Here is a 25,231-nt window from a genome sequence, read left to right as displayed (position 1 = left end):
CAAAGCTATTCACGATTGCCTGTGTTATTTAAAGCTTTTGCAATCCTTGTAGTGTTCTTTTCATTCAAATTTCCTCGTAATGATCTTAAAAACAACTCCTTTAAATATCCATTAAAATGCTCTATATGTAAATCATTATGTTTCGACCGATGAGTCCATGGGTATTAATGAAACGGCCCCATATAAGTGGAAATGCATCTTTTTATCACCTAGATTAATTTGGTAGAAAAGCTTAATCAATTCATGGCAGTAATTGGTATGACCAGTTGCTTTGAAATAAAGAAGTGCAACCTTGTAACAAAATAAGTAAGCGTTCACACTCTCCCTCTCGTATGTTATCATTAATATTTCGCAAAATCATGTTGATTGAGAACAAAGTCCCTTTTAAAGCTCTCTTCTTTGATCCTCACAAACTTTTCAGGTCGTGATTGAGAGAGTGATCTATATATTTTACTTCTGTTTAGTTGATGTAAAAGGTCTGCCAAACGCTTCACCGGAGAGCCTTTAAATTGTGATCTTCCCTTTAAACTTTAAAAAGGTTAGAAAAAGAACCGAGAGTGTATTCTCCTCTCGCTGAGCTAATGGTTTGTTTGCTCTTTCCATTGTTGGCCAATTACCTTACGAATGGTTTATGTAAATCTAATAGCAAGAGGTTGATCTCTTTCGTGTTCTTGCCTTCTCTTTTTCTTCAAAAACATGTAAAAAGCCTAACAAATCGACACTCACACTGCTACTCTGATTCTAAGAGATTCTACGTTCTGTAAAATGCAAAGAAAAATAAAAACATAACAGTAAAGATTGCGGCCAAAGCAGCCATATAAACTTTCAAAGATTAAAAACATTGCTGTAAGGCTGTATTTTTAGGAAGAAAACAGCTCTAAAACGCTAGAAAATGAGCTTTTTTTATCGCGGTTTTCTGTTGAACCACCATCTTTGTTTATGCAAAAGGCGCCATTTTTAAAGGGACGTTTTACGAATAATTAATACAGTTAATAAACAATAGAGAAGTTTCTGATTCGCCCATTCATTTTCTTGCAATTTTTGACTAAGTCTGGGATGTTCTAAACGTTTTCGCCAACAAAAATCATAAAAAAAGAAATAAGTTTATACCTAAACTAATGAAGCGTTTTCATTGGTCTAGAATCACGGATCAGAATTATTATCTAGGGAAATGCCGTGGCCGCAATGTTTTGCTTTAGTGAGATTGACCATTTTGTTGTTTAGATTTGAGCGGGCGAAATTTCTGTACAAACCAAAATATGGCTTCGTTGGAATTTAAATCTTACTACTATTACGTTTCAAGTCATCTAATCAAAGTAATTTGCGCGCTAAGTGTTTTGGGTCTTCAGCGCAATGTGATGACTTTTCTGGATCTTCAATAACAACCTCTAAATCTCCAAAGACTTCAGAAACTCTTGCCTCGTAGTCGAAATCAGGTAAAAATTGTGATTTTGGTAGCCACCCAGTGGACAGTGATGCCACGGCTGTTTAAAAGTGAAATAACGAACCTGCAAAAACAGGGTAAAGCTGGAGTTTTTACAAGTTCTTTGATGACTCTGTTGGTCGTTAAATGTTGAGACAAACGATTTTATTACTTTTTCTAAAGAACGCGTCATCCCTATTGTTTAAAAATAACCAATCAGTTAAGCATCTTGTAAAAACTCCAAGGCATCCCCAAAAACAGGAATCAACACACTTCCATGTCCGCTATCTTTAATTTCGTAAATTAATCCAGTGAAATTACCGTTCACTTTCAATATTGTGGATATTGCACTGTATCTTCTTTTTCGCTCGCAATATAGGCGTGCTGATTGGATCAATATTTTTGCACCAAATTTCTTGTATTACTTTGGGAAGGGGCTTTTATCTTTGATCCAAAAAAACTATACTTTTTTTCCATGTCGAAATTTCAAAAAATCATTGAAAACAGCAATCACACTATAAATAAGACGATTGCATTCAAAAATAGAACCCCAAAAAGTGAGGTTTTCAATCACAACCACTTTTTAGCCCACAGCGTTGACATTCTTGTGGCTGCTGTGTAGTACAAAATTCCATAAAATAAGGAAAATGATGAGCTTTCCAAAAATGTGGCCCTCTTTGAAGTTGAGTGATTCAGTCTTGAAATATAAGATGGCAAAGTGAAGGCAGGTTTTGTGGCTATGGTCATAGTCAAAAATAGTGTGACATTTCTATTTTCGAAAAAAATCATTTTTTTTCGAAAAATACAATAATTACCTCATCGGTGTAAAGGAAACATTGAAATTCAGATATGTTGTTTCCATGAGGTTACTATTGCGTTTTCTGTTTTTAAATGTTTGAAAAATGTTGGAAAATTGAGGTTACCAACATTTCTACACCCCTTCCTTTTATTCATGATAGTTTTCTTAGAGATTGTTGTAGAAACTTAGAATTTTGTAACACAACTCTCAAAACCTCAATCAACAACATATCAAAAAATGTGGGCGAAATATTCAGCAGAATGTTGGATATTTGAGGTTACTTTTTAAACAAATTTGCCAGCTATTCATTCATAAAACCAACTTTATCTGTGAAAAATTAATCAAATTTGTTAGATTTTTGAATAAATATAAGCCCAAAATGTGTTATGCATTATTATTCAATAGTTAGAATCGTTATCTTGTTGGAATTTTGAGGTTACCTTGTGAAAAATCAAATAAACCTTTGCATTATCATCATACACCTATTAGAATTTTGTTATGATTGCATATGGGAACAATATAGTACCTTTCCTAATTATTGATCAAAATATAACATAACGATTATAAGACAAAATGTTGTCAAATCGAGGTTACTCTGGGTTACTCTAAAATAATTGGGTGCTAGAAACATGATGTAAAACCAAAAAAAAGAAGAAACATTCCCTGTGCACCCCTGTTTGTCTTATACTCCTCCTAACCACACATCTTAAGTGCTTAAAAAACAGTAACCTCAAAAACCCTACAACAATACAAAAATCAGGTCTATATACTTCATTTAGAATCTCGATGTTCAATGTTTCAATGATATAAAAAGGTTTACTTTCTTCGCCAAATGTAAATAGTAAAGTCTTTTACTTTCAATTGGAAGTGCAGTAACCTCATAACACCTACATTTTTCAAAGTCTCAGACTATTCCTTTGAGAAGAGAGAGCCTTGCCAATAACTAGCAAAGGATATGACACTAATCTAGATACTATTGTTTTACGTCATGAACATCATAGCAAGATGGAGTTCATCTTGCTACAACATACAACATAAATAGCGTCAAAGTAACCTCAAAAACTCAACATAATTGACTTATAACTTTATCTTTTCATGTGAGGAAAGATGTTAACAGGTCACATTATTTTATTTCCAGTCAAAATGATAGAAAATAATATCTCACCTGACTTAACAAGTCATTCACCTGACTTTACAAGTCATCTCATTTTGGTAACCTCATTTTCACAACATTCCTAGGAAGGTAACCTCATTGAACAAACAAAAAATGAAAATTTGACCTTTTGGCTGTCTAGATATGAAATTTTATCATAATCTGCCCTGTAATAGTAAAGATATTGAGTTTAGAAAAGGTAACCTCGATTTTGGAACCTCAAAAATCCAACATTGAGTTTTTGACTATAGCCTTAGTTTGGAGCAACCTCAAAATTCCGTGTTTTCTTTAAAAGATTGTTTGGCCTTAGCGGGTGGCTCTTAAATCAATCACCTAAGGGTAACCTCAAAAACCCAACCTACACAGCCACAAATGGATACTAGTTCGAAATGTCACATTTACCCCTTTTATTTTTGACTACGATCCTATATGTCATGTGGCTCACTCAACAGGTTGGCTTATATGTGCTGTCCTGCTTTAAAACTTCAATATTTTTTAACCGTTTTTCTTGAAATTGGTAGTTTAAGGTCTGAAAAGATACTTATGGGTTTAATTTGTGGCTGCAGGGTTTTCAATAGGCTTAAAATGTGGCTTCAATCATACTTCAATCACTAATTTATCAATTTACACATTCCAGGTTGGGTTTTGTTTTCGAAACATGAATATTTGCAAAGCCTAAAACAAAACAAACACAATCTGACACAATACAGTGTTATTTTAAGAAGGAGTGTACATTTTGTGGCTGCAAATACCATTTTTTGTAACTATAACCTTCTGAGCTGTTACATTAGGTATTAGTTGGCATTTTTAGGGTTGTCTTATGTGCTGTCCTGCTTTAAGACTTGAATATGTTTTAACCGTTTTTCTTGAAATTGGTAGTTTAAGGTCTTAAGATACTTATGGGTTTAATTTGTGGCTGCAGGGTTTTCAATGGGCTTGAAATGTGGCTTCAATCAAAGCATATATGAAAAAAATCGTCAACTTTGAGCCGCAATTCTAGCCCAATTACCCAATAACTTTGGATAATATTTTTGATATTTTGTGGATAAAAGCTTTTGCTACGAGTTTCATCTGATTTTTACTCATTGAACAAATTTGTGGCTGCTGTTTTATCAACATAGTGTTTTTCTTGACTTGTGCCGCAATTTTGGCCCATTCTACAAAAAAAAAATTTTCAACCTACTTCAACCTACTTTAGAACCAATATTGTGAAGTTTCGTTTGAAAAAAGTTAGTTTTAAAAAGGATATTAAAATTTCTTTTTTTTCGCTGTTTTTGAAAACCTCACACAATTTTTGAATGCCATCAGACAAAATGGCAAAAACACAATTTTATTGTTTTTTTTTGTTTTTTTTTCTTATTTATATTTTGCCAACAGTTTCTCCATCTTATTTGCCCGTCTTGAACATTTCCAACAAGAGCAAACTCAAAGCAGACCCAAGTTCTTTGAGCAACTAGTCAAGGAATGGTGATATATTTTTTAAAAAGTTTCCTCACATAGCTCACACATAACATCAAAACCTCTCTTGGAGATTTCTAAAACTTTTTGTCAGCTTTTCCAAAAATATTATCCCACATGGGAATAGCTTGCTTTACCATTTTTTTAAATTCTGTAATGAGTTTTAATGAACATAGTTGCATTTTTTTGTATTTCTATATGTAGAAGGTAAGTGTCAAGAGAAAAGTTTGCTCGCTGTTTTTGATGGTTTTTTGAAATTTCGACATTAAAAAAAACTACAACTTTCGAACTACTTTTTCAAACCTAATGTATGATAGCTCAAAATTCAAGTTAGAGCATCTTCTATACGATAAAAAAGAATGAACGAAAAATTTAAATCCTGAAGCTCACAACATCTTGACAAACCTGTGTACTATTTTTTGGTGCACCCGGTATGTTCTATGATAACTTAGTATCACTCTCATGAAAATCCCATGTGAAATCACCTCTTGATAGAGGAAAGCTATCCTAAACATCCTATCTCGCTTCTCTTTTTTCACTCGCTGTCTACCATCTTGAATTTTGTTATTTCCTTTGAATGCAGAAATTGTGCCTCCCATATTTCTATTTTTTGCTTGTTGCAAACATCCGTGAATGGGATATCCACGGTTGGATATTTCAGGGTTGAATTAATATATTATATATAATAATATATTTTTTGTATTTTTACATGTTTATTTTTTTAAGCTTTCAATAATAAACCATTAAAAAAAACATAACAGTATGACATTCACTATTATTCTTAAGTTACTGTTATGGTTGGTGGAGCCCATCTGCCTGAGTTATTCTAAGCTTATAAAAACTCAGCTCTGAAAAGCTTTTTCAAGTTTAGAAGGCTTCATGATTATTCTTGTAAGAGTTAGATTTTTTTCATAGTGTTTCACTGGTACTCATGTAAGGCTTTTTGGACCTACCTCCGGGTGCCCCGGTGGAGGTCCTATAAATTAACCCATGTCCGTCCGTCCGTTCGTTCGTCCGTCCGTCCGTCCGTCTGTTACCAGCTTTTCTCAGGATTGGCTCATTAGTTTTTTCTGATTTTTTGCACAATGATGCAAAATGGCAATGCCCAGAACGTGACGGAGCCCGATTTTTGAGAAAAAATAATTTATTTGGGCAAAATAATTTGGGCCAAAAACTACCTAAAAATAGGGTTTTTTGGACTTTGTGCAAAATCCTGTCATTACTTTTTTCTGATTTTTTGTACAAAGATGGAGGGCAAGATTCTCTAAAGAATGGCTGAAGTGGTTTTTCCCGGAAAATTCTTATTTGCCTTAAAAAACGGATTTTCGTATTTTGGGGGAAATTCCCTTTAACCAAATAAGAAAATATAGCTTTTCTCAATGTTGACTCGTTATTTTTTTCTGATTTTTTGCACAATGATGCAAAATGGCAATGACCAAAATGTGACGGAGCCCGATTTTCGAAAAAAAATATATTTGGGCAAATTTGGGCCAAAAACTACCTAAAAATAGGGTTTTTTGGACTTTGTGCAAAATCCTGTCATTACTTTTTTCTGATTTTTTGTATAAAGATGGAGGGCAAGATTCTTTAAAGAATGGCTGAAGTGTTTTTTCCTGAAAAATTCTTATTCGCCTTAAAAGACAGATTTTCGTATTTTGGGGAAATTCCCTTTAACCAAATAAGAAAATATAGCTTTTCTCAATGTTGACTCATAATTTTTTTCTGATTTTTTTGCACAATGATGCAAAATGCCAATGCCCAAAATGTGACGGAGCCAGATTTTTAAGGAAAATTTTTTTGGGCAAATTTGGGCCAAAAACAGCTTAAAAGGTTTTTTGGGTCTGAATGGTTTAAGTGATTTTCGTATTTGGGGACATTCCTTTTTACCATTTTACATTATTCAACACACAAGCTTTATTTTTCCATTCTGAATTTTTGTACAATTATTGTCACTTTTTCCTTATTTTCATCTGATGTTAATCATTAGGTAGGTCCATTCAGCATGTTGCTTGTTTCTCTTCTTTTCGAACCATTTTTGTCTTCTATGAACTTTAGTTGCTTTAATCTGAATATTTTGATTTAATCAGTCGGCCCAAAACTTTAAGGCATATATCCATTTTTTGAGTTGTGGTGATAACTCCCATACAGGAGTATCCACAGATTGTGTTTATGGAACACTTTCCAATTGAGGGTATATGAAGCAAATATGGAAAGGAGTAGTCCAGGACAAAAATCACGTTTTGCCAACATTTTCAACATTTTTCATCTTTTTCAAGCACTAGATCGAGCTACCAACTTTATTAAAGGTGCATTATTTTGCTTCATCTAGAGACAAAATAGCTCAATTTATTGATTTGTATAAGATATCTATAAGGTTTGCCCTTCAGCAAGGCATAGTAACCCGAAGCTGTCTGATCAGGTTAGTGGTGAAGGCAGGAGCAGATTGTGGGATAATGGTTGGTAGTTGATCCTCAAAAACATTGTTTCATTTATATCCTAATCAAACAACATGGTACACCTGCTGAATGCTGGAAGACCACATAAAGTCTGCTTTCAGTGACTCATTGAAATCACTAGCTTGGAATCCATTGCTGAACTCAAGACACAAATGACGGACATAGCTTTTTGGAGAAAGGGTAAAATAAGATTTGTTTGGGTAATCAATCTATTCATGTAAATGGCTGTGAAAGCCATCAAAAGTGGTCAGACATGACAGGAACCTTACCATCCTGTTTGTAAGGAGAATGCCAGCTTGTGTTCTTTTCTTTTTTTTTCTTTTTTTTTAGCTGGAAGGAGAGTATGTGTTTTAAGTTTGCAAAATTCATTCAGTTAAAGATTTTATATGAAAAGAATGTTTTCAAAGATTGATACAATCTTTCTTAAATTTAGATTTTACTACATATCATGAATAAGATAGAAATACTGATCTTTATTGGCATTGTTCTATACAGCTACTATGTGTTGATTAATTTTCTGGAGAAAAGGTCATCTGTTAAATTTTTGAACAAAACTCAACATACAGGTACTGTGGTTCTTGCACTCGGTGATAGTTTGACAGAAGGACTATACGATAGAGAAAAACTATTATTTCATGCATATACACTCGAACTGAAGAGGCTGTTGTCCAAGAATAAGAAAATCAAAGATGATTTAACTTTAATCAATGCAGGTGTTAGTGGAGAAAGGACTTCACAAATTCACAAACGCCTTTTGTCTCATCTTGTGTCATCGCAACAGTTTACGGTAGCTATTATTCTTGCTGGTACTAACGACTTTATGGACATAATAAGAAAAGTTGGTGAGAGTGAGACACATCTGAACGCAAGTTGTGTTGACTTAGCGAGACAAATTCAAGCACTTCATAACATGTGTCATAGTAAAAGCATCATGACTGTTTTACTAACAATACCTGAAATTACAAACGAACGGGATGACAAGCGGGATGTTTTTCAAAAATTCAAACACTGTAGAACTATTGTTAATTACCAATTGCGATCTTATGCTAATGGACTGCCACCTAAATTAACTGTTTTAGTAGACTTTGAGAAGTTCGTTTCCGATAAAACAGACAAAAAAGACGAAAGGGGAAAGTTTTGGTCAGATAATGTCCATTTTACCCCTTATGGTTACGACGAGATGGGATCTTTTATTTATAAGAAAATGAAATATATCTTATGAGAGAGTAAATATCTTGATTTTGCACAGGAATATCTGACAATCTTTCATACAAATTTGACTTTCGGAAAATCTGATATTTTGTGATCTGATTCGTTTTTAAGCATTTTTAACCGTTGTAGATATTAAACCATTTGTATTTTTACATTTGATAATATTAATAATTTCATTTCTCGGGAAAATTACCTTTTCAAGTTAAGCATGCGAGATTTGGACTTGATTCCCATTATCATCCTCTTCTCTAGCCATTTATATGTATCATGCATAGCGATATCTCTTTGCCTTTGAGCGTTATTTACAATTATATCCATTGATTTTTCCATAGCTGTGAATAAACATAAAACATACATATAAATTACACAATGGAGACCGTCATTGAGCAACAACGAAGATGCCACGAAGAGAGAGAACGACTGGAAGGCGGTATGACACAAGAATTGTTATTGAAAAAGAACAATTTGAAAGAACAAATCAATTCGGATCATCGGGTTCACTTTCTGTTGGATCGATATATGGAAGTCACTGGTAAGAATGTATTATTTTCATTATTTTATGTGAAGTAAGGTTTTCTTTCAGGAGAACTATTTTAGCTAAACACAAAGGTTTGTACGTCAGAATTACTTGTATTTTATGCATATTGTGAAACTGGTTTGGAAAAGACCAAAACTATGGACTCCTGGTTCACCACCTTTAGCTGATTACATTTACATCATTTTGCAGAAGAGAATACTTTCTTTTTTGAAATGCATGAAATTATTGCGAACCTCATTTTCAAAGTATTGTTACCAACGGCGTCCGGCATTGCCAATGTTTGCCAGCGTTCGCGGTTTTGTATTATAATTGATAACAGTCTTTTGGGATAACATATTACATGACATGTGTGTAAATGTCTTTTAAAGAAACGTAGTTGTTACGTTTGAAAACGAGGCCTGCAATGATGTTGTTTTTCTGCAGAAGTGTGTAGTATTGACCAGATCATTGCGAGACGATGTTTGATTTCTTTTCATCGACAGATAAATTGAAGAAGTACTACACTGATGACGACTCACTGAGACAAGAAGAAATCAACTCCATCGCTGGTCCTAATGAATTTGCAGAATTTTATGGTCGTTTGAGGACCATCAAACAATATCACCGCAAATACCCAAACGAAGTTGCTGAACCCATGCAAATGGAGTTCCTCAGGTTAGAATTTTCTTTTAAGCTTTTAAAGCATTCGGTTGAAGCTGTAAAGTACTCGTCAAATATCTATCCTTATGAAGGGGTCTTCGGCTTCATTAAACTGGATCTACAACGAAGCCTGTATATTTTACATGAATGATTTGTATTCATGATATGCACCATTGCAATGTCTTCAACCAGACCTAACAGCTAATTGGTTGAAAGTGACGTATTGACTGATTTTACGTCACTTACAACCAATCAGATATTGGGTCTGTGATGTCATATCATTGCAATGGTGCATATCGTGAATAGTAAAAATTTGATACCAGAGCCGTGTTATAGTGCTCGATTATTTATTTAGTTACATCGTGATATGTCAAGTATTTTTGAGAGATATTCGACGAAATCATTTTCAAGGGGTCACCATTTGGTACCAAGACGTATATCTGCTCATTAAACTCTGTTTGATAGCAAACTACTAAGTTGAGGTCTACAATGAGATTTTAACTCGCGACTTTTACATCACTAGTGCAACTGCTTTACCGACTGAGCTATTAAGTCCACACTGGAAGCTTGATAATTTCGAAACTTTGTATCTTCACATTCTGCAGGTTGAAAGATTTACGTGAAAAGCCTGGCGAAGAACAAGAAGTTTTGGTCGAATTTTCAGACGAAGAAGGTTTCGGTAAATACCTGGACCTCCACGAAGCATACAACATGTACATCAATCTCAAAGGAATCGAACACATTGATTATCTCACTTTCCTCATGTCTTTTGACCGTTTGTTTGAAATCGCAAAAGAAAAGAAGAACCACGAATACAAGAAATATTTGAACAAAGTGCTTGATTACTTGTATAGCTTTTTGCAGCGAACGAAACCTCTTTTGAACCTGGAGAGGGAACTGAAAGAAGCTGATGAGGACTTTCAAAGCAAATACGAACACGGAAATTTCATGGGTTGGCCCAAAGAAACTGGAAGTGCACTTGCTCACTCAGGTACTTAAAGATTTAAATCCTTTTGGTGGTATATATTTATAATAGATGTTTTTAAAGCAATCCAAAGAGTTTTAACTCAAAGCATTATACTAAAATCCATAGAGTTTTAACACATGTTATACAGTAGTGTTAATTTTCGATGCAATAATTGTTATGGGATCATATATGTTTGTATTAAACAATTGATACCTTCAACCTTTCTGAAGATACCTCTCCTTCTTTTTATATTAAGTCGTCTAGCATGCTAAACTACGGCAACAAAGTGGCAAAATAAGGCAAATACGGTAACTGCATTAGCAAACAAATAGTGTTAGAAATTTGATTTTTTTTGTAGGTTTTATGTTATGTTATGCTTCATTTTTTCAGGTGCACATTTGGACCTTTCGGCTTTTTCCTCACCCGAAGAGTTGATGTCTCTTGGTTTGGATCGATTGAAATCAGCCTTACAGGCGTTGAGTATGAAATGTGGCGGAACATTAGAAGAAAGAGCAAAAAGACTATTTGGCACTAAAGGTGTCAGCCTGGAAGATTTAAAGTCGACACAGGGCGGAAAGAAAGGGCGTGGTAAAAGTAAAGGAATTGATAACGCCAAACGGCAAAGAGAATTAGCAGCTCTAGAATCTCAGGTAAGCAGTATTTTCTATTTCTAGTTTTCCATGTTTTTACATTGTTTGTTCGATAATTTTCTACATATTCAGGGGTAGACCTCATTTCATAGATAATATAGGTATTATGATACTATGACATGCACATTCAATTTATTTTGCAATATTTTCTCGCTTTCATAAGTAAGTCTTCTTTCTATGTTTACAATTCTAAATTTTTTTCTTGAGCACTTAAGTTCGCATTTAGATCACATTTGATGAATCAATTTAGCTTTTCTCCATCAGGTGTACCGGCTAGTTGAGTTGGTTGGCGAAGAACGGCAAGCGACGCGCGAGAACGTTGAACGGAAACAAGCGCGTACGGCGAACGAACTAGAAGATGACGAAGAAGAAAATGCATTGGATGAAGAAAGTGACGATGAAGAAGAACAAACGCTTTACAATCCAAAGAAACTCCCTCTCGGTATGTCTCACATTGTTTCATCTCTCTTTTGACCTCGGATACTGTATGTTCTTAAACAGCCTTTTATGAAGATTCGATAATTGTGGAACAGTCAATTCAACTACATTTTTGCAGACAAATTCTTTGATTTTCAGTTCTCAATTTCAGATTTAATAATTTCCATATTATATCTAGTACTATCGATTAGCTGGGACTGGTCTCTTAAAATTCTAACCAGCTGTATTTTTCTTTCCATTTCATTACAGGCTGGGACGGGAAACCAATACCCTACTGGCTTTACAAATTACACGGCTTGAATCTCTATTACCCATGCGAAATTTGTGGCAATCAGAAATACAGAGGTCCAAAAGCTTTCCAAAGACATTTCTCAGAGTGGCGCCATGCGCATGGTATGCGTGTTTTGAACATACCTAACACAGCGCATTTCGCAAACGTCACAAAGATCGAAGACGCCCTTTCTCTTTGGGAGAAATTGAAAGAAGAGAAAGCTAAAGAGAGGTTCCAACCTGACGCGGACGAAGAATTCGAAGATTCTGTGGGAAATGTCGTTAATAAGAAAACTTTCGAAGATCTCTCTCGACAGGGATTACTTTAAGCAATTCCCTAGGCTTACTCTTAGCATCTTTTTATGCTAGCAAAGAGTGCTACAATGTCAGAATTTTTATTATTGGGTATATACTACATACAACTGCTCTGAAAATGCATACTCGCAACTAGTAGCATAATGAATATATGGGTGATATAAACCCAGTCACTATTCCAATTATATGAATTTATATGGAAGGAAAGATCCCGATCCTGATCTTTCAACAATTCTTTTTATACCGACTTAAGAGGATTTTTCTTGTTTTATGATTTTACTGACCCTTCTTTGGACTTTAATCTTACCAGCCAAGTATGGTAGGAAAGTAACTCAAGTAACTTTCATTGGATATGCAGTTTATTTTTTAGATCGTATTGACTCTAAATGTGTCTAGATACCAGAAAATATTATACGAGAACTTCTTTAACAAGAAATGTGCTGATTGATTTAGAAATATGGAAAATGAGATTAGGTTTCATCTGACTTTAATGCTTTATTCTCTTGTATCTTTTGTCTTGAAGCAAAACTTGACAAGTGCAATGTAAAGTTAACTAACTTTTTCATTTCAGAAGAACTAAACAAAAAATGCTTTGTTTTGGTTAAGAATGACCGTACTCAACGCAATGGTATTTGGATGAACTTCTTCTCTAAGAGACTTCACTACCAAGTGGTTTTACAGTAAGAATTATTTATTCACAATTGCTTGAATTCTATAACATGAATGTTCTTTTATGTATTAATCTTGGATATTTACAGTTGTTGATACTGATATAATTTCACCACCCTTGGATTGGGCTTTTCCAGAAATAGTCCGTGCCCCCTGTTGAGGATATCGGATATCCAGGGGGTTAGATATCTACAAGGGAGGGATATCCAGGGGTAAAGTGTCTTTTCAAGTAAAAAATACGATATTCAGGGTAAGCATCTTTTTAAGAGAGGATATCCAGGGGGGGTTGAGCATATTTTTAAGAGTGATTAGTCTTTACTAATAAAGTAGGATATCCAGGGGGTTCGATACTTCGAAAAATTAATATCCTCAACAGGGGGAGGGGTAAAACTTTTTTCTGGAAAAGCCCATTTAGGGGTTAAAAATTTGTGTCATGAGGAGTTGTTTTCATTTTTATCCCTTGCTGAATGTATGAAAATAAATACTCTCCTTCATAAATATTCATTAACCACTCCTCATTAATAATTAATTTACAAATCGATATAATTTTCTTTTTTTAGATTGGTGCTCAAAATGTTATTTACTAACAAGTGAAAAGTGGGTAAGAATTGAGAATTGATTTTTTTTTTCGTTCAAATGATAGCTTGTTCATTTTTCTTTATTGTTATTGATGAGTCGATATCAAAATAAATTGAAGAAATCGAAAGATCTCAATCTCAATTGCCAATCAACCTATTCATCACCGAGTGATAAAGACGTCCTTTGAGAAAACAGAGATAGTACCGCTAATTCATGGTGTATGTTGTTCATATTATACGTTGTTATTTTTTGATAACTTTTCGATAAAATGCGATAAGCATTCAATTAAAATGTGTTTGATTTTCGAACGCCATAAAAAGATTTTATTAAAGTCAATGTGTATACAACACGGGGCTGTGTGCTGATCTTGCAAAAACAATGCAAAATGTTTCTTTTTTCATCTGAAGTAAACCATTTTTTCTATTCTTACTTTTAATGTCAAACTCAATTTTTCTTTCGAATTTTTAAACTTATCCAATTCCAATAGATTTGTTTATTTTTCGATTGAATTTAATTGATTTAATTAGAAATCGAATTCGATTATTGTTCGATTAGTTAAGTTGGGACAAAGGTCCATACTCCAGGAAATGTATTGTTGCGTTGCTCACTCTGTGCCATGGGTTACTTGCGTATACTTTGACATTGTACATATCTTCTGTTTGAAAGTCGTCATATTTGATCTCGTTTTCATTTACCTTAATATGGTATTGGAACTGGTTTCCAGTCACATGCCGGTGTTCGATTGAGATGTTGTACGACCGCCCAAGTTGGTAAATCACCTCGAAGATCTTTTCGCGGAGTTCTCGCTGACTGGTTCGCGTATAAACGTGAGTTTGGATATCCTGAAGATTTGAATCTATATATATTGCTGGAATCCTGGATTCGTAAAAACCATTGTTTGCACCAGTTGTAAATTGTAGGACATTCTCATGAACATTGCTTTGTGAATTTGTAGGTGCTTCTCGTGTGCCGGTTGCGTGGATTGTCAGGTTGAGGTGCACGAACCATTCTTTCGGCCAAACATTCAGAGTTTCGATCAAATGTCCGAGATTTGGTGCGAACCCTGAATAAAAACCGTATGTCAGATGAAAGTGAAGGAATTAAACTGATGATACTATGAATCTACTATGGAGGACAGAACTACTGTCCGATTTCCCATTGCTGAGTCGCCCTCCCCAACTTTCAATGTGAGGGAGGAATCGTGCAACTTCCATTTACTCCCTATCAACACCGAAGATGAGGGGGAAAAATAATTATTTCAAGGATTGTATATTTTTCAGGTTAGATACAGCTAACTTTTGTTAAAAAAAATAATACCTGTCAATTTTTCCCGGCTTTGTATGAATTTCAAGTTTCGGATTAACCCATTGACTACCGTACGCTCAATAAATGGACCTCCCACAAAGCATTTGACATCAGTGAAAAATGCACCTCTTGGTTGTACCAATCGCTTTCTTTCCTTACCATCGACATAGAAAGTGATTAAAATTTTGTTCATCCCAACTGCAGCTTGTCTGACTTCAAATTTGTACCATTTGTGATATTCGAATTGAAAATTGTAGTTTCTGTGTACTGAACTGTGCACCATCATGAAGATTTTATCGGCAGCTTTACCGACAGTTATGAGAGGTAACCGTGAGCCAAGATCCTTAGGTTCTCCCGTAGTCCATGTAATGATGTCATTTTGAAGGCCATCAATACGGCTATAGATGATAGCTTCGAGTGAGATTTCCCATGAGGAACCTTGTATTGGCACAACGTTAATCATGTTAGTTGATGGTTTGATGGCTATGGTAAAAGCAAGCATTCAGTATATTTCCACATAATTCAAGCCACAAAATGGAACAGAAGAACTGTTTAAATAGCCAATAGACCAAAAAATAACATTTTTTCAGGAAAGCGACCGGGTGAACTTTTTTCGTCTTCACCCGTTCCCTGCGAAACCTTTTTACTAAAGATACTTTTATATTTCTTTAATATGTGACATTTTCTAGCGTTATGAAAAAAGTTGCGAATTAATTAGGTTATTAAATCACTTGCAAGAATCTAACCTAGTTCAAAAAATATTTTATACTTTTTTCGTCACCTACATTACCGGAAACAAAATTTTTGGCCGAAGCTAGAATTTTTTGAATTAAAAAAATTAAATTCTTTTACTTACGATCAAGCATTTCGAACTCCTTTCTTCTTGGAGTTTGATTCACCTAAAAATCGAAAGAGGAATATCCTAATAAAAAAAAGCCTTGTCAAACAGGTCTTATTGTATATAGAGACTAACTGCCCTGATTATTTAATGTAGACCTGTGTAAAATATGATTTCCTTGAAGCACTCTATCATCCCGTAACTTCATTCGAATTGAGCCAAGTTCTATCTGACTTGATTATAATGGGGATACGAATAATTCACCTTGCTTTTGTTGGAATTATTTCAAAATGTCGGAATCAAAAAAGGAAAGGACTGTAGAAGTACTGTATAACTCGTGCCTTACGGCAATGATACGACGCACAGTCGAATATCAAGCAAATTTATTAAATGATCTTCAACAACATCAAGGTTCTCTCGTACTGTGCGAGTATCATCATCGATACAGCACGGCTCTGATGTGTCGCGAGCACAGAGTACAATGTCTGGTAAGCGCTGTGATTTCCCTCTCTAGGGGTAGGAAACTATCCCGGGATAGGACCCGGTCCGATTATATCGGAGGGTCCGCTTCTCTCTTCTCTGTTCAACAACAATATACATCACCTTGCTTTTCTTGAAATATCTCCATCCACGAGCATCGACCAAATGAGAATCTCCAACACCTTCCAATGGTTCATCAATCACCAGGCAGATCTGGTCACCACCATGGTGGTTCACCGAATGGCAATCATCAGTTAATGTGCAATGACCAACACATTGTACCTCACTCAAACCTTTCAAATGAAGAAACTCTTTACCAGCAACCTTCTTATGTTCTTTTGGTTCAAGAAATTTCGCTTCTTTGGGTTTGTAACTTGCTTGAACTAAAGCTACTAACCATGCGATAATAAAACTCTTCACTCCAAACTTCATTTTTTAAACACTGTTTCATGATCTTTCGAAACTTATGTTTCTCCTTCCTTCTTCATATTATGTTTGATACTCTTCTCTAATTTATTTCTTATTTATTGAAAATTGTAAAAACTGAATTAAAAATATCCAAATCATCAAAGCCATTCATATTCATCCTATTCAAAATTGAGGGTTTTGATTTTGTGACATATTGATATCATAAATGTAATAACATTCTGGGTAATCAGAGCCTGTTTCACAACCTAAATAAACATTTTGACTAAACTATTTTCCAAATGTAAGATTTGTCGTTGTTGCCATGACAATAAGAGTGAAAAGTCTCTGTTAGGGGAACTCGAACCCAGTCCCTTAGTTTGCATTTTTATGATTCTGATAACACTCACGATTGTATCACGTCCAGTATTAAAATAAGAAGTGGTGTGAGTGGCTATGGGTACGAGATTGAAAAGTCGGAGGGAAGTCTCTAGAGCCCCTTTACGGTAGGGAAATGTTAAATTTTTGGTCGATTGTGCCGCCTTTTGAGGCGTAGCCACGTGTGTGTTTGTTTAAAGGTTAGGCATTAACTTTCACTGTAAGAACGAAGCAGAAGGCCTTTAAAAACAATGTTTCTAAGGTTGAACCGTTGCTCAAAGGTTCCGACTGGAAGTATGCAGCTCTAAAAAGATTCTCTAATAAGTTCAAAACTTTCCCAATAGAATCTGGTCTGTAGTTTTATTGACAATTCTTGTTAACTTCGATTTTCTTAACCCATGGAGTATTAAATTTACAGTGCAATTTTCCCAGGAAAAAACTCCTTTGGAAACCTTTGTAGGTTACTGGCACACTTGGTTTTCTTAATTAGCCATGGTCTACTTTAGTATTCCTGAGCTATGTGCCTTGTGTTGTAATATAAAACTTCTTTTGCGCGTTGGAGCACCTTAGTGTGAGCTTGATTCATGCTGGTTTTATATCTGTTCTCAGCTTTCGGCTATTATCATTTGAAACATTAGTTTTGGACGCTTTGCCAAAAATGATAGTTTGTTAAAAAGTTCTCTGTTTTCCTTTTAAACCTTTTGAAGGTTAGCAGGGTCAGATTTGTGTTGATAAATGTTAGCTTAAAATTGTCCTGATTTCAAACAAATCATGCTTTTGCACTATGTTTGATTTTGCTGCAGAAGTCGAAGGCTTATCTCTCAGCTATGTTAGTTGGACGGTTTTGCAAAACTCGTTTCTAAAAAAACAATCATCGAATAGTTCGGGGGAGTACCGACGAGTTTTCTCGGTTTTAACGAGTTTTATCAATTGTCTTTACGTTTGTTTCTTTATGAAATCAAGACATTTCTAAATTTGGAAGCACGGAGAAATTCAATAATGCTATCTAATGCTGAAGTTGATTCTCTTACGTCTTGTTGGTGATTTGGAAATAAACATTTAACTATTGCCTTCAACTTCTCATTTGCTCACGTATACAGTTTTGATAGATTTTAATGTGATCCTTAGGCAGTTTCTTATAACTTGACTTTCTTCACCGCTTCCTGATATGACGGATTCCAGGAAGTTAGTTCTTCAATCTCATTACTACGTTTGCTGTTTTTCTTTCCTATGTTTGTTGTTTTTGCCATGTCATGAAATTGCATCAAAAAATGTTTTAATCTGTTTTTCATCAACTTCGAAATAAACTGCGGTGGGTAGCAACAGGGTCACACCTGTAGCATGAAATAAATTTTATTGAAAGCTTTCCTCACTTCCTGAAAAGGAATTACTTCTTTATTATGTATCAAATCTGTTGAAAAGGCCATGCAGCCTTATACCCAGACCGCCAATGAACGTAAATCTTAGCCCATATTCAATATTTTTGTTGTTGAACCTTAGTTACCATCAAACTTCACCTTGAGCAAGTCGGTATATTTTTGTTACGAAAAAGCCGACTGTATTTGGTTTTCAATTTGATTGATTGGTTAATTAGTGGAGTGATTTTCCTTCATTAAAAAGAGAAAGTCTTTTTCGGGATATCCGCATTCCTTGGTTTTGTTTTGATGATGTTTTCTCTTGGCACATCTTTCTTTTGATGTGTTGCCACGTTTTTTGAAGACATCTTTCAAAACAAGTGATCTGTATATTTATATATCCCGTTTTATTTGGGTCTAAATATGTTCTATTCAATATGTGCTATATTGTGTGGGGATTGTGTGTCACAACCCAAGGTTATTTAGACAAATTATCCATGTCTGCTCCATTACTCTTATGTTTAGTTTATTGGAGATTTTAGGCAGTCGTACCAGTAACCCATGGCATATGCATACAATTAGGCAATTGGTTAAGTTGGCCATTGCTGTCTTGCTGACACCTATATTTACAAGTTCATTGTGTGTCAAGTCATTGAGTCATACTGACCCTTTTGCAATTAGAAATCGATACATATCAAGTCTCAAACACAGGCAATGATCAGGTGGTGATCGAAGAAGGAGGTACTAGACAGAAAGTTCTTTCATATCCTTCCATCGTTTACATAATCGTTCTTCAATCTCTCTTGGCATTCTTCTTTTAAACCAATATCAAGTATATTTCTATTTCTGTGCTCCAAGAGAAATATGAATGGTTGAGTGATAATTCTTCATCCTGTACGTGCCTGATAGTTATCCATTTTTAGCGAATCTTTCTACAACACATTGACAATTTTGTCTTTTGCGAGAGATTTTTATGGATTTGTCTCTCCCTATAAATCGAATAATGGCTCTTAGATATTGATTGTCTGAGCCATCAACAGCTCTTTAAATTTGTTTTAAATTTTCACGATCTTGAACTTCTTGTCAATCAAATTATTTAAAGGCTGATTTGTCATTGGATAGGAAGTTTCGTGGGCTGATTTATTTTCGAATAATTTTCTTATCTTCCTTCCTCGTTGGAATCCTGATTTTCCATGATCTTTCTACTTCTTCTTTTTGTAAACTTTCCACAGAAAACGCAATAAGGAATGATTGTCTGAAAAATTGTAATTAATTCAGTCGTTGATTATGATATGTAAACAGAATTCCTTCCTTGGCTTTTCATTTTTAGAAAAGTAGAGCGGTGTGACTTGATGATCCAACAATGACGTCTTTGTCATTCTTTTTCATACGTTTCATAATGAGGTCTTTCCACCCCCTTCCTCTTATATCTATTGTTGTCAACTTTCTCCTCTGTGTGTCTTTTTTCTTTCTTGATTTTCCTCGATTCAATATGGCGGCACAAGCTGTGTTGTGTGGCATTTGAAAGCTATCCGCAACCTTCATAAACATCCTGGTCTCTCCTCAATATTTTTGGCCAACACGAAGAGTAATGGTGTTTTTTGGCAGACGCTTAATGACCACCCCAAGTCAGACATTTTGCATATACTTACTGTTTATGTTGTGTACACTGCTTGGCAACAGCAGTATAAACTTAACTCTAAGGCTACACAATCTTAAGCATGCAAGTATGACCAAGGGCAGACATTTACTTAAAGAAAAGCATGTAAGCCGTACCCCCGACCGTACCAATGTGGTTTGTTAAAGTCAGACGTATGTCTCTCCTTTGCCAGCAATTACTCGATTTCTTGGGAACTCTCTGTCAATGAAACTTAACTTTGGTGATCCATTTTGTCAACACTTCAATAACATATAATCTGTTCCTCATTACTACAAGATCATTGAGAAATTCTGATTAGTTTTATCAATGATATAACTTCAATATCTATGTTTTGTCTCGAAAGTCTTCTGCTTTCCCTTCACAGAGGTGTGGTAAAATGAAATCGGAAAAAGGGAGTAATTCTATTACAAAATGGATGCCTCGGGAAATGAACGGATGGACTGACGGAACATTGCTATTAAATAACGAAAATTGGGTCCATCTGATTCTTTAATTACTTGTAATTACCTGAAATCACTTAATGAATAAACAAAATAATTTAAAATTTCCTTATAAGGTTGTAGGCTCTTCCTGGGTTGACATGATGTAACAATTTGATCGACAACATTAAAGTTACAGACTTGGATACAGAGGGAGACTTTTTTATCGTATTACCTTATATGGAAACTAACTACTCTCCATTAATAAGATAGCCTACCTCCTGTATCCGACCCTGAGTTAGACCTCGCTGAGAGTAGATTGTATCGATTTCTAGGTATAAGTAAATTATCGTCAATATGCTGTTTGGAACTCAGATTTACATTTCAATTTCATGTCAATAACGGATTGAACCAACTGCGAACAAAATGATGCATCGTCATTAATTTATATTTTTTCGAGAATCACAGATGGAAATTCCCTGAAGTAAATGACCAGGAAAACGATCAAGGGGATTTCAAAGTTAACGGAAAACCCCCCGACTGTGATTTTAAATCTTTTTCTCGAAAGTTCCCACGGGTCATTAGTGCGTTCATTATCACTTTTAAATGACGCTACTTTTTGTTCTCCCAAGAATCATACGGTGATTTTCGCAAGATCATGTGATTCGAAAAATCAATAAAAGACAAACAAGCCTTATTGCATTCTTCGCGAAATTTTTCAAGCGTCATTTGTTAATTATCTCCGTCAATTCATTTGGACACGCCACTTGGTTAGCTCAGCAATTTCCATGTTTTTTATAAATCGGTTTCTCAAAACGCAAGATCAATATTACCTGACTATTGTCAATTCATCAATTAAGAGCAGTGCGTTCAATGCCATTTCCTTTTGAGAGAAGTTAGCCTATCTATGGTATCTTAAAAGTGTCCTAGAAGTGACATTGTCATTAAACCCTAAAGAAGTCGACTAATAATTCGAGACGTTCATTTTTTGTATATCTTGATAAATTATCTTCAAGTCATTATCTTTTTATCCAACTAAATATCATAATAAAATCTTCAATAATAACAATATTTCACAAATTATTTTGTACTAAACTATGTCAATAATAAATTAAACTTTTTCATTTTCTCTCTCAATAATATAATAAATAATAAGTTTGGGTTTTTAATCATCGAACTTTGTACATGGTAAAAAAATAATATTTATATAAAACTGTATTGTTTCAAGACCAAGAAAAATATATATAATAAATAATAAAAAGCGTTGAAAGGTCTTGAACAAAAAAATTATCTTCAAACTAGTTATCAAAAAATGTACACAAAAAAATATATATTCACATCTGCATAAATGCCAAGGTAGTCGAAAATTTGTTGTAAAGTTTCTAAATCAAAGTTTTGAACGTATCATCTCATTCCAAACAAACGTGTTCGGGTCACCGAGTTCCTCCGAGCCCGCAGAGAAAAATTGAACCGAGCAAAATAGTCGTTAGTCGTCACAGTTTGTCGTTGCCGAAGACTAGGCGCCTGTGTTACTGTTTTGTCTAAGACTACACAGCATGGTATGAGAATGGTTGGTTATTTTCTCAAAGTTTTCTCTTGCGACCTCTCAATGGTGTGAATTCATACGTATTATTATGGAAGGTTGTTTTGTTTGGACGATCGCCCAATCGTGGTTTGCCGTTATTCTTAATTCCGATCTGCCAGGTTTTATGCATTACTGATGTAAAAATGGTTCGTTTTGTTTTTTCGCCAAATGTTTCTCTGAAGATACAGTTGATATCGTTGCCATTAGCCTGTAAAATAAAATTAAAAGTTTGATTAGACTATGATTCAAACTCATTAACCTGTCAGAAAAGACCACACTAAAGCACATGAAGTAAGGTGTATCTGTAGGCAGGTAAGGACGCGAACCGTGAGAATATCGGACCCTTCACGTTCATCCTTCCGATTGTTTAAGTCTCACCTTGTCGACAGACCTTACTTGAGGTCAAGTCAAGGCAATAATCAAAATTTATGCGGAACAAATAGGTCTTTGGTTGAAATCGTCATCCCTCTCTCTTTATTTGTGTGACAAGTGTCACGTGACCTGATACTAAAGCATCTGTGCAGTACAGACCTAAAGGTGGCGACACCATAAAGTGTTAATCTTTCTAAAGAAGTGCTAAATGGTTTCCTTACCTGAGCAACGAGTTTGGACGTTCTCGGGTTGAAACATATATAATTCGACGTGTGTTGTCCTTTGATGCGAATGACGTCATAACTGACAGATTCAATGATTAAATCAACTGAAGATTGAAAAAATAAAATTGAAAGTTATTAATCGTTTCTTCTTCTTGTCATGTCAGGGGAGAGGAAAGTGGAGGCGTAGTAAAGGTTGATGCCTCCTTTTCATTCTATTTTTGAAAGCTGTCGGATTTGCTGGAAGTATTGTATAATTTTGATCTATATTCAGTGAATGAGTTGTGACGTCAAATTAGAAGATTAATCCTTAACCCTTAGTACTTCAAATTGAGGTCTATTAGAATGATTTGGATTTTGAAACTCGGAAGATTCTACTTACCAAATTTGGACTTAGCATCTCCTTTAGCGTCTACTTTATTCTGTTTGACTTGAAGGTAGGCTTTACTTTTGGGTGAAAATAATTTCATTTTGCGTCGATGTGAAACGTTCAGTTTTCCTCTTTTCATGATATCGTCCAAAATTAGATCTTCTTGTCCGAATAAGTGAGTTTTCTGTTGAAAAAAAAAAAAGAAAGAGTTGAATGTCATGTTCTCTTGAATTCAAAATGGCGAAAGTATATTTTAATTGTTTGATATGAAAACATTGAGCTTGTACAAGCAGTATGAGAATTGCTTGTGTGTGGTTTCCGAAGGTTTGTCGTTTGATATTCCTTCTTGTCCTTTCCATTGCCAAATCAAAAAATAAGGCGAAATGTTTTGTTGTTACTATGACAGTTTAGTAGTAGTCACCCTACTTTTTCATGTTTCGTTAAATTTTCTGTATTTCCCTGTTGGGGATTGTCTTAAAAATTCTTCCCATGGTTTTCTTTTTGGTTTGATAAATTTTTTCTTGATTCTCGAAAGATCTTGAGACATGAAAATCCTCAAATTTTTCCTCTTCCTTTTTTTACTCGACACAAAGAATTTTCTTGACTTCCCGGTATTGAAAGTTTTTCTTAATTAGTCGAACACTGGCTAATTGGTTTGTTTTACTTTTTTTGAAAAAATTGAAGTTGGTATTAAACTAACTTAATTCCATCTTAAAAACACAAAACTGTTAGACATTGTCTTATCTTGTAAGATTGATCACAAAAATGCGATTGGATTGTCTCTCATAACAGAAATGGACTCATAATAAATATATTGCAACTTGCTTGTGTCAACCATCTCATCAAATAGATATTAAAACAGAAGAGGTGGGTTGGTACTAAAGTCATTTCTAATGTTTTGATATGTAGACAGGCCACTTGAACTTGCAGTCAAGTAAGTGGAGATTTGGTCGCCTGTCTAGTGTGCGGTTGTACCAAGCATAAGTCATCATCAAGCTATGCTTTCATGAGAAATTTTTAAATTGTAAACTACTTACCGCTGGTTTGTTACTTGGTCTGCACAATGCCAATCTGTTAATGAAAAAAAAAAGACAAAAATCTTAAGAAATTGCATGAAAGATTTTTAAAATTATTCTTCTTAATTACTATTTTGTGATCAATTGACAAAAAAAATTATTCAACAAAAACTTTCAAAAATTTCATCTCTAAATTATCTTTCCAACAAAAAACCTCAAATCACTTACGATTGAACAGCAACCAAAATCAAGAAAATGGTCAATAAAAATCTTCCACTAATTTCCATGATGCAAGTCATATTGTTAATAATATAATTCTTTAAAAATAATCTCAAAAATAAATTCGGTCTGGTAGTTGTCGTTTGAGTGCACGTGTGTATTACAACTCAATTTAATAGACACTGATTGTAAATGATTTGATGGTTCACTCGATCAAAGTATTTATAGGCCATCTCGTTCTCGGCAGGAAATAAATTAATTCTCGTTATCTCTCGGTTTGTTTTTATTTTTTATGATGCTGACACTCGTTGGATAGTGTTTTCTATGTCTCATTTTGTTATCAAAAACATTTTTTATATAAGAACATCCCATACCTATGCCTTATTATACTAGTTTGCATATTATCTTACTTTATTCAACTTTTCGTGATGTTTCTTGAATAGTTAAAGCGCATTTCTCCTTTATTGAAAGTCTGTTCTACGGTCAACTTTTGGGCGTCGCAACCCCTCACTCCATGTAACTAACCAATTCTTCTTAAAAGAAAAACGTTACCATGTTTTTCTGTTCTTAATACTGATTGACAGTTTCTGATTATCATTGCATCACTTTACGTTTAGCTGTGCGTGTAGATCACACTCGAACGACGTATGCTTATAATTTGTATCTCACCACAGAGTTTAATGGTCCTTTGATAAAGCACTGTTTGACAACCTCCCCTTTAGCTCAGCAATAGTCGACAATAGACGTATAAAGAAATCTACGGCTCTCGGTCACTTGGTTCGGTGAATTAATTTTTTCTCCTCTATTCTCTTTTTTTCTTTTGACCGACTTCGTATCACAATGTATGAATGAAAGAAAAAAACTGCTCGGTTGCCTCTTTCTCGACTCGTTTCATATTTTCAAGTGCTCGCTACAAAAGTAACAAAAGTCGTTGATGAACAGCAGGGAGCAGAAATGATGGAAATAGAGACTTCATAATAATCACGCAATGCCTGAACGGGAGATACCCGGTCTGCTTTAAAAGGGAGTGGTGCTCACTTGA

General features: G+C 34.7%; 4 protein-coding genes across 4 annotated transcripts; 2 read left to right on the top strand and 2 right to left on the bottom strand.

Annotated features, from left to right (window-relative positions):
* Positions 1–7,511: 7,511 nt before the first annotated feature.
* On the top strand, positions 7,512–8,533 carry LOC136823291 (uncharacterized). The gene has a single exon (XM_067079471.1). The coding sequence runs from the start codon at positions 7,738–7,740 to the stop codon at positions 8,509–8,511; it is 774 nt and encodes a 257-aa protein (XP_066935572.1). The 5' UTR covers positions 7,512–7,737; the 3' UTR covers positions 8,512–8,533.
* Positions 8,534–8,819: 286 nt separating this feature from the next.
* Positions 8,820–12,559, top strand: LOC136823289 (splicing factor 3A subunit 3-like). Its single transcript, XM_067079469.1, has 6 exons — positions 8,820–9,033; positions 9,522–9,693; positions 10,284–10,669; positions 11,036–11,295; positions 11,560–11,737; positions 11,983–12,559. The coding sequence occupies exons 1-6, from the start codon at positions 8,871–8,873 to the stop codon at positions 12,330–12,332; spliced, it is 1,509 nt and encodes a 502-aa protein (XP_066935570.1). The 5' UTR covers positions 8,820–8,870; the 3' UTR covers positions 12,333–12,559.
* A 464-nt stretch (positions 12,560–13,023) lies between these two features.
* On the bottom strand, positions 13,024–16,704 carry LOC136823290 (uncharacterized). The gene is made up of 4 exons (XM_067079470.1): positions 16,313–16,704; positions 15,728–15,770; positions 14,884–15,354; positions 13,024–14,629 (listed from the first exon to the last, which is right to left on the bottom strand). Exons 1-4 carry the CDS (start codon positions 16,619–16,621, stop codon positions 14,118–14,120), a joined length of 1,335 nt encoding a protein of 444 aa, XP_066935571.1. The 5' UTR covers positions 16,622–16,704; the 3' UTR covers positions 13,024–14,117.
* A 5,080-nt stretch (positions 16,705–21,784) lies between these two features.
* Positions 21,785–24,365, bottom strand: LOC136823210 (fibroblast growth factor 18-like). Its single transcript, XM_067079383.1, has 5 exons — positions 24,199–24,365; positions 23,992–24,025; positions 22,967–23,138; positions 22,585–22,691; positions 21,785–22,199 (listed from the first exon to the last, which is right to left on the bottom strand). The coding sequence occupies exons 1-5, from the start codon at positions 24,267–24,269 to the stop codon at positions 21,990–21,992; spliced, it is 594 nt and encodes a 197-aa protein (XP_066935484.1). The 5' UTR covers positions 24,270–24,365; the 3' UTR covers positions 21,785–21,989.
* Between the last annotated feature and the right edge of the window lie 866 nt (positions 24,366–25,231).

The sequence above is a fragment of the Clytia hemisphaerica genome, unplaced genomic scaffold (assembly GCF_902728285.1).
Source record: "Clytia hemisphaerica strain Z4C2 unplaced genomic scaffold, Clytia hemisphaerica genome assembly, whole genome shotgun sequence".
NCBI classification, from domain to species: Eukaryota; Metazoa; Cnidaria; class Hydrozoa; order Leptothecata; family Clytiidae; genus Clytia; species Clytia hemisphaerica.
Note: the sequence above shows the minus strand (reverse complement) of the source record. Positions and strands in the feature narration are given on the sequence as shown.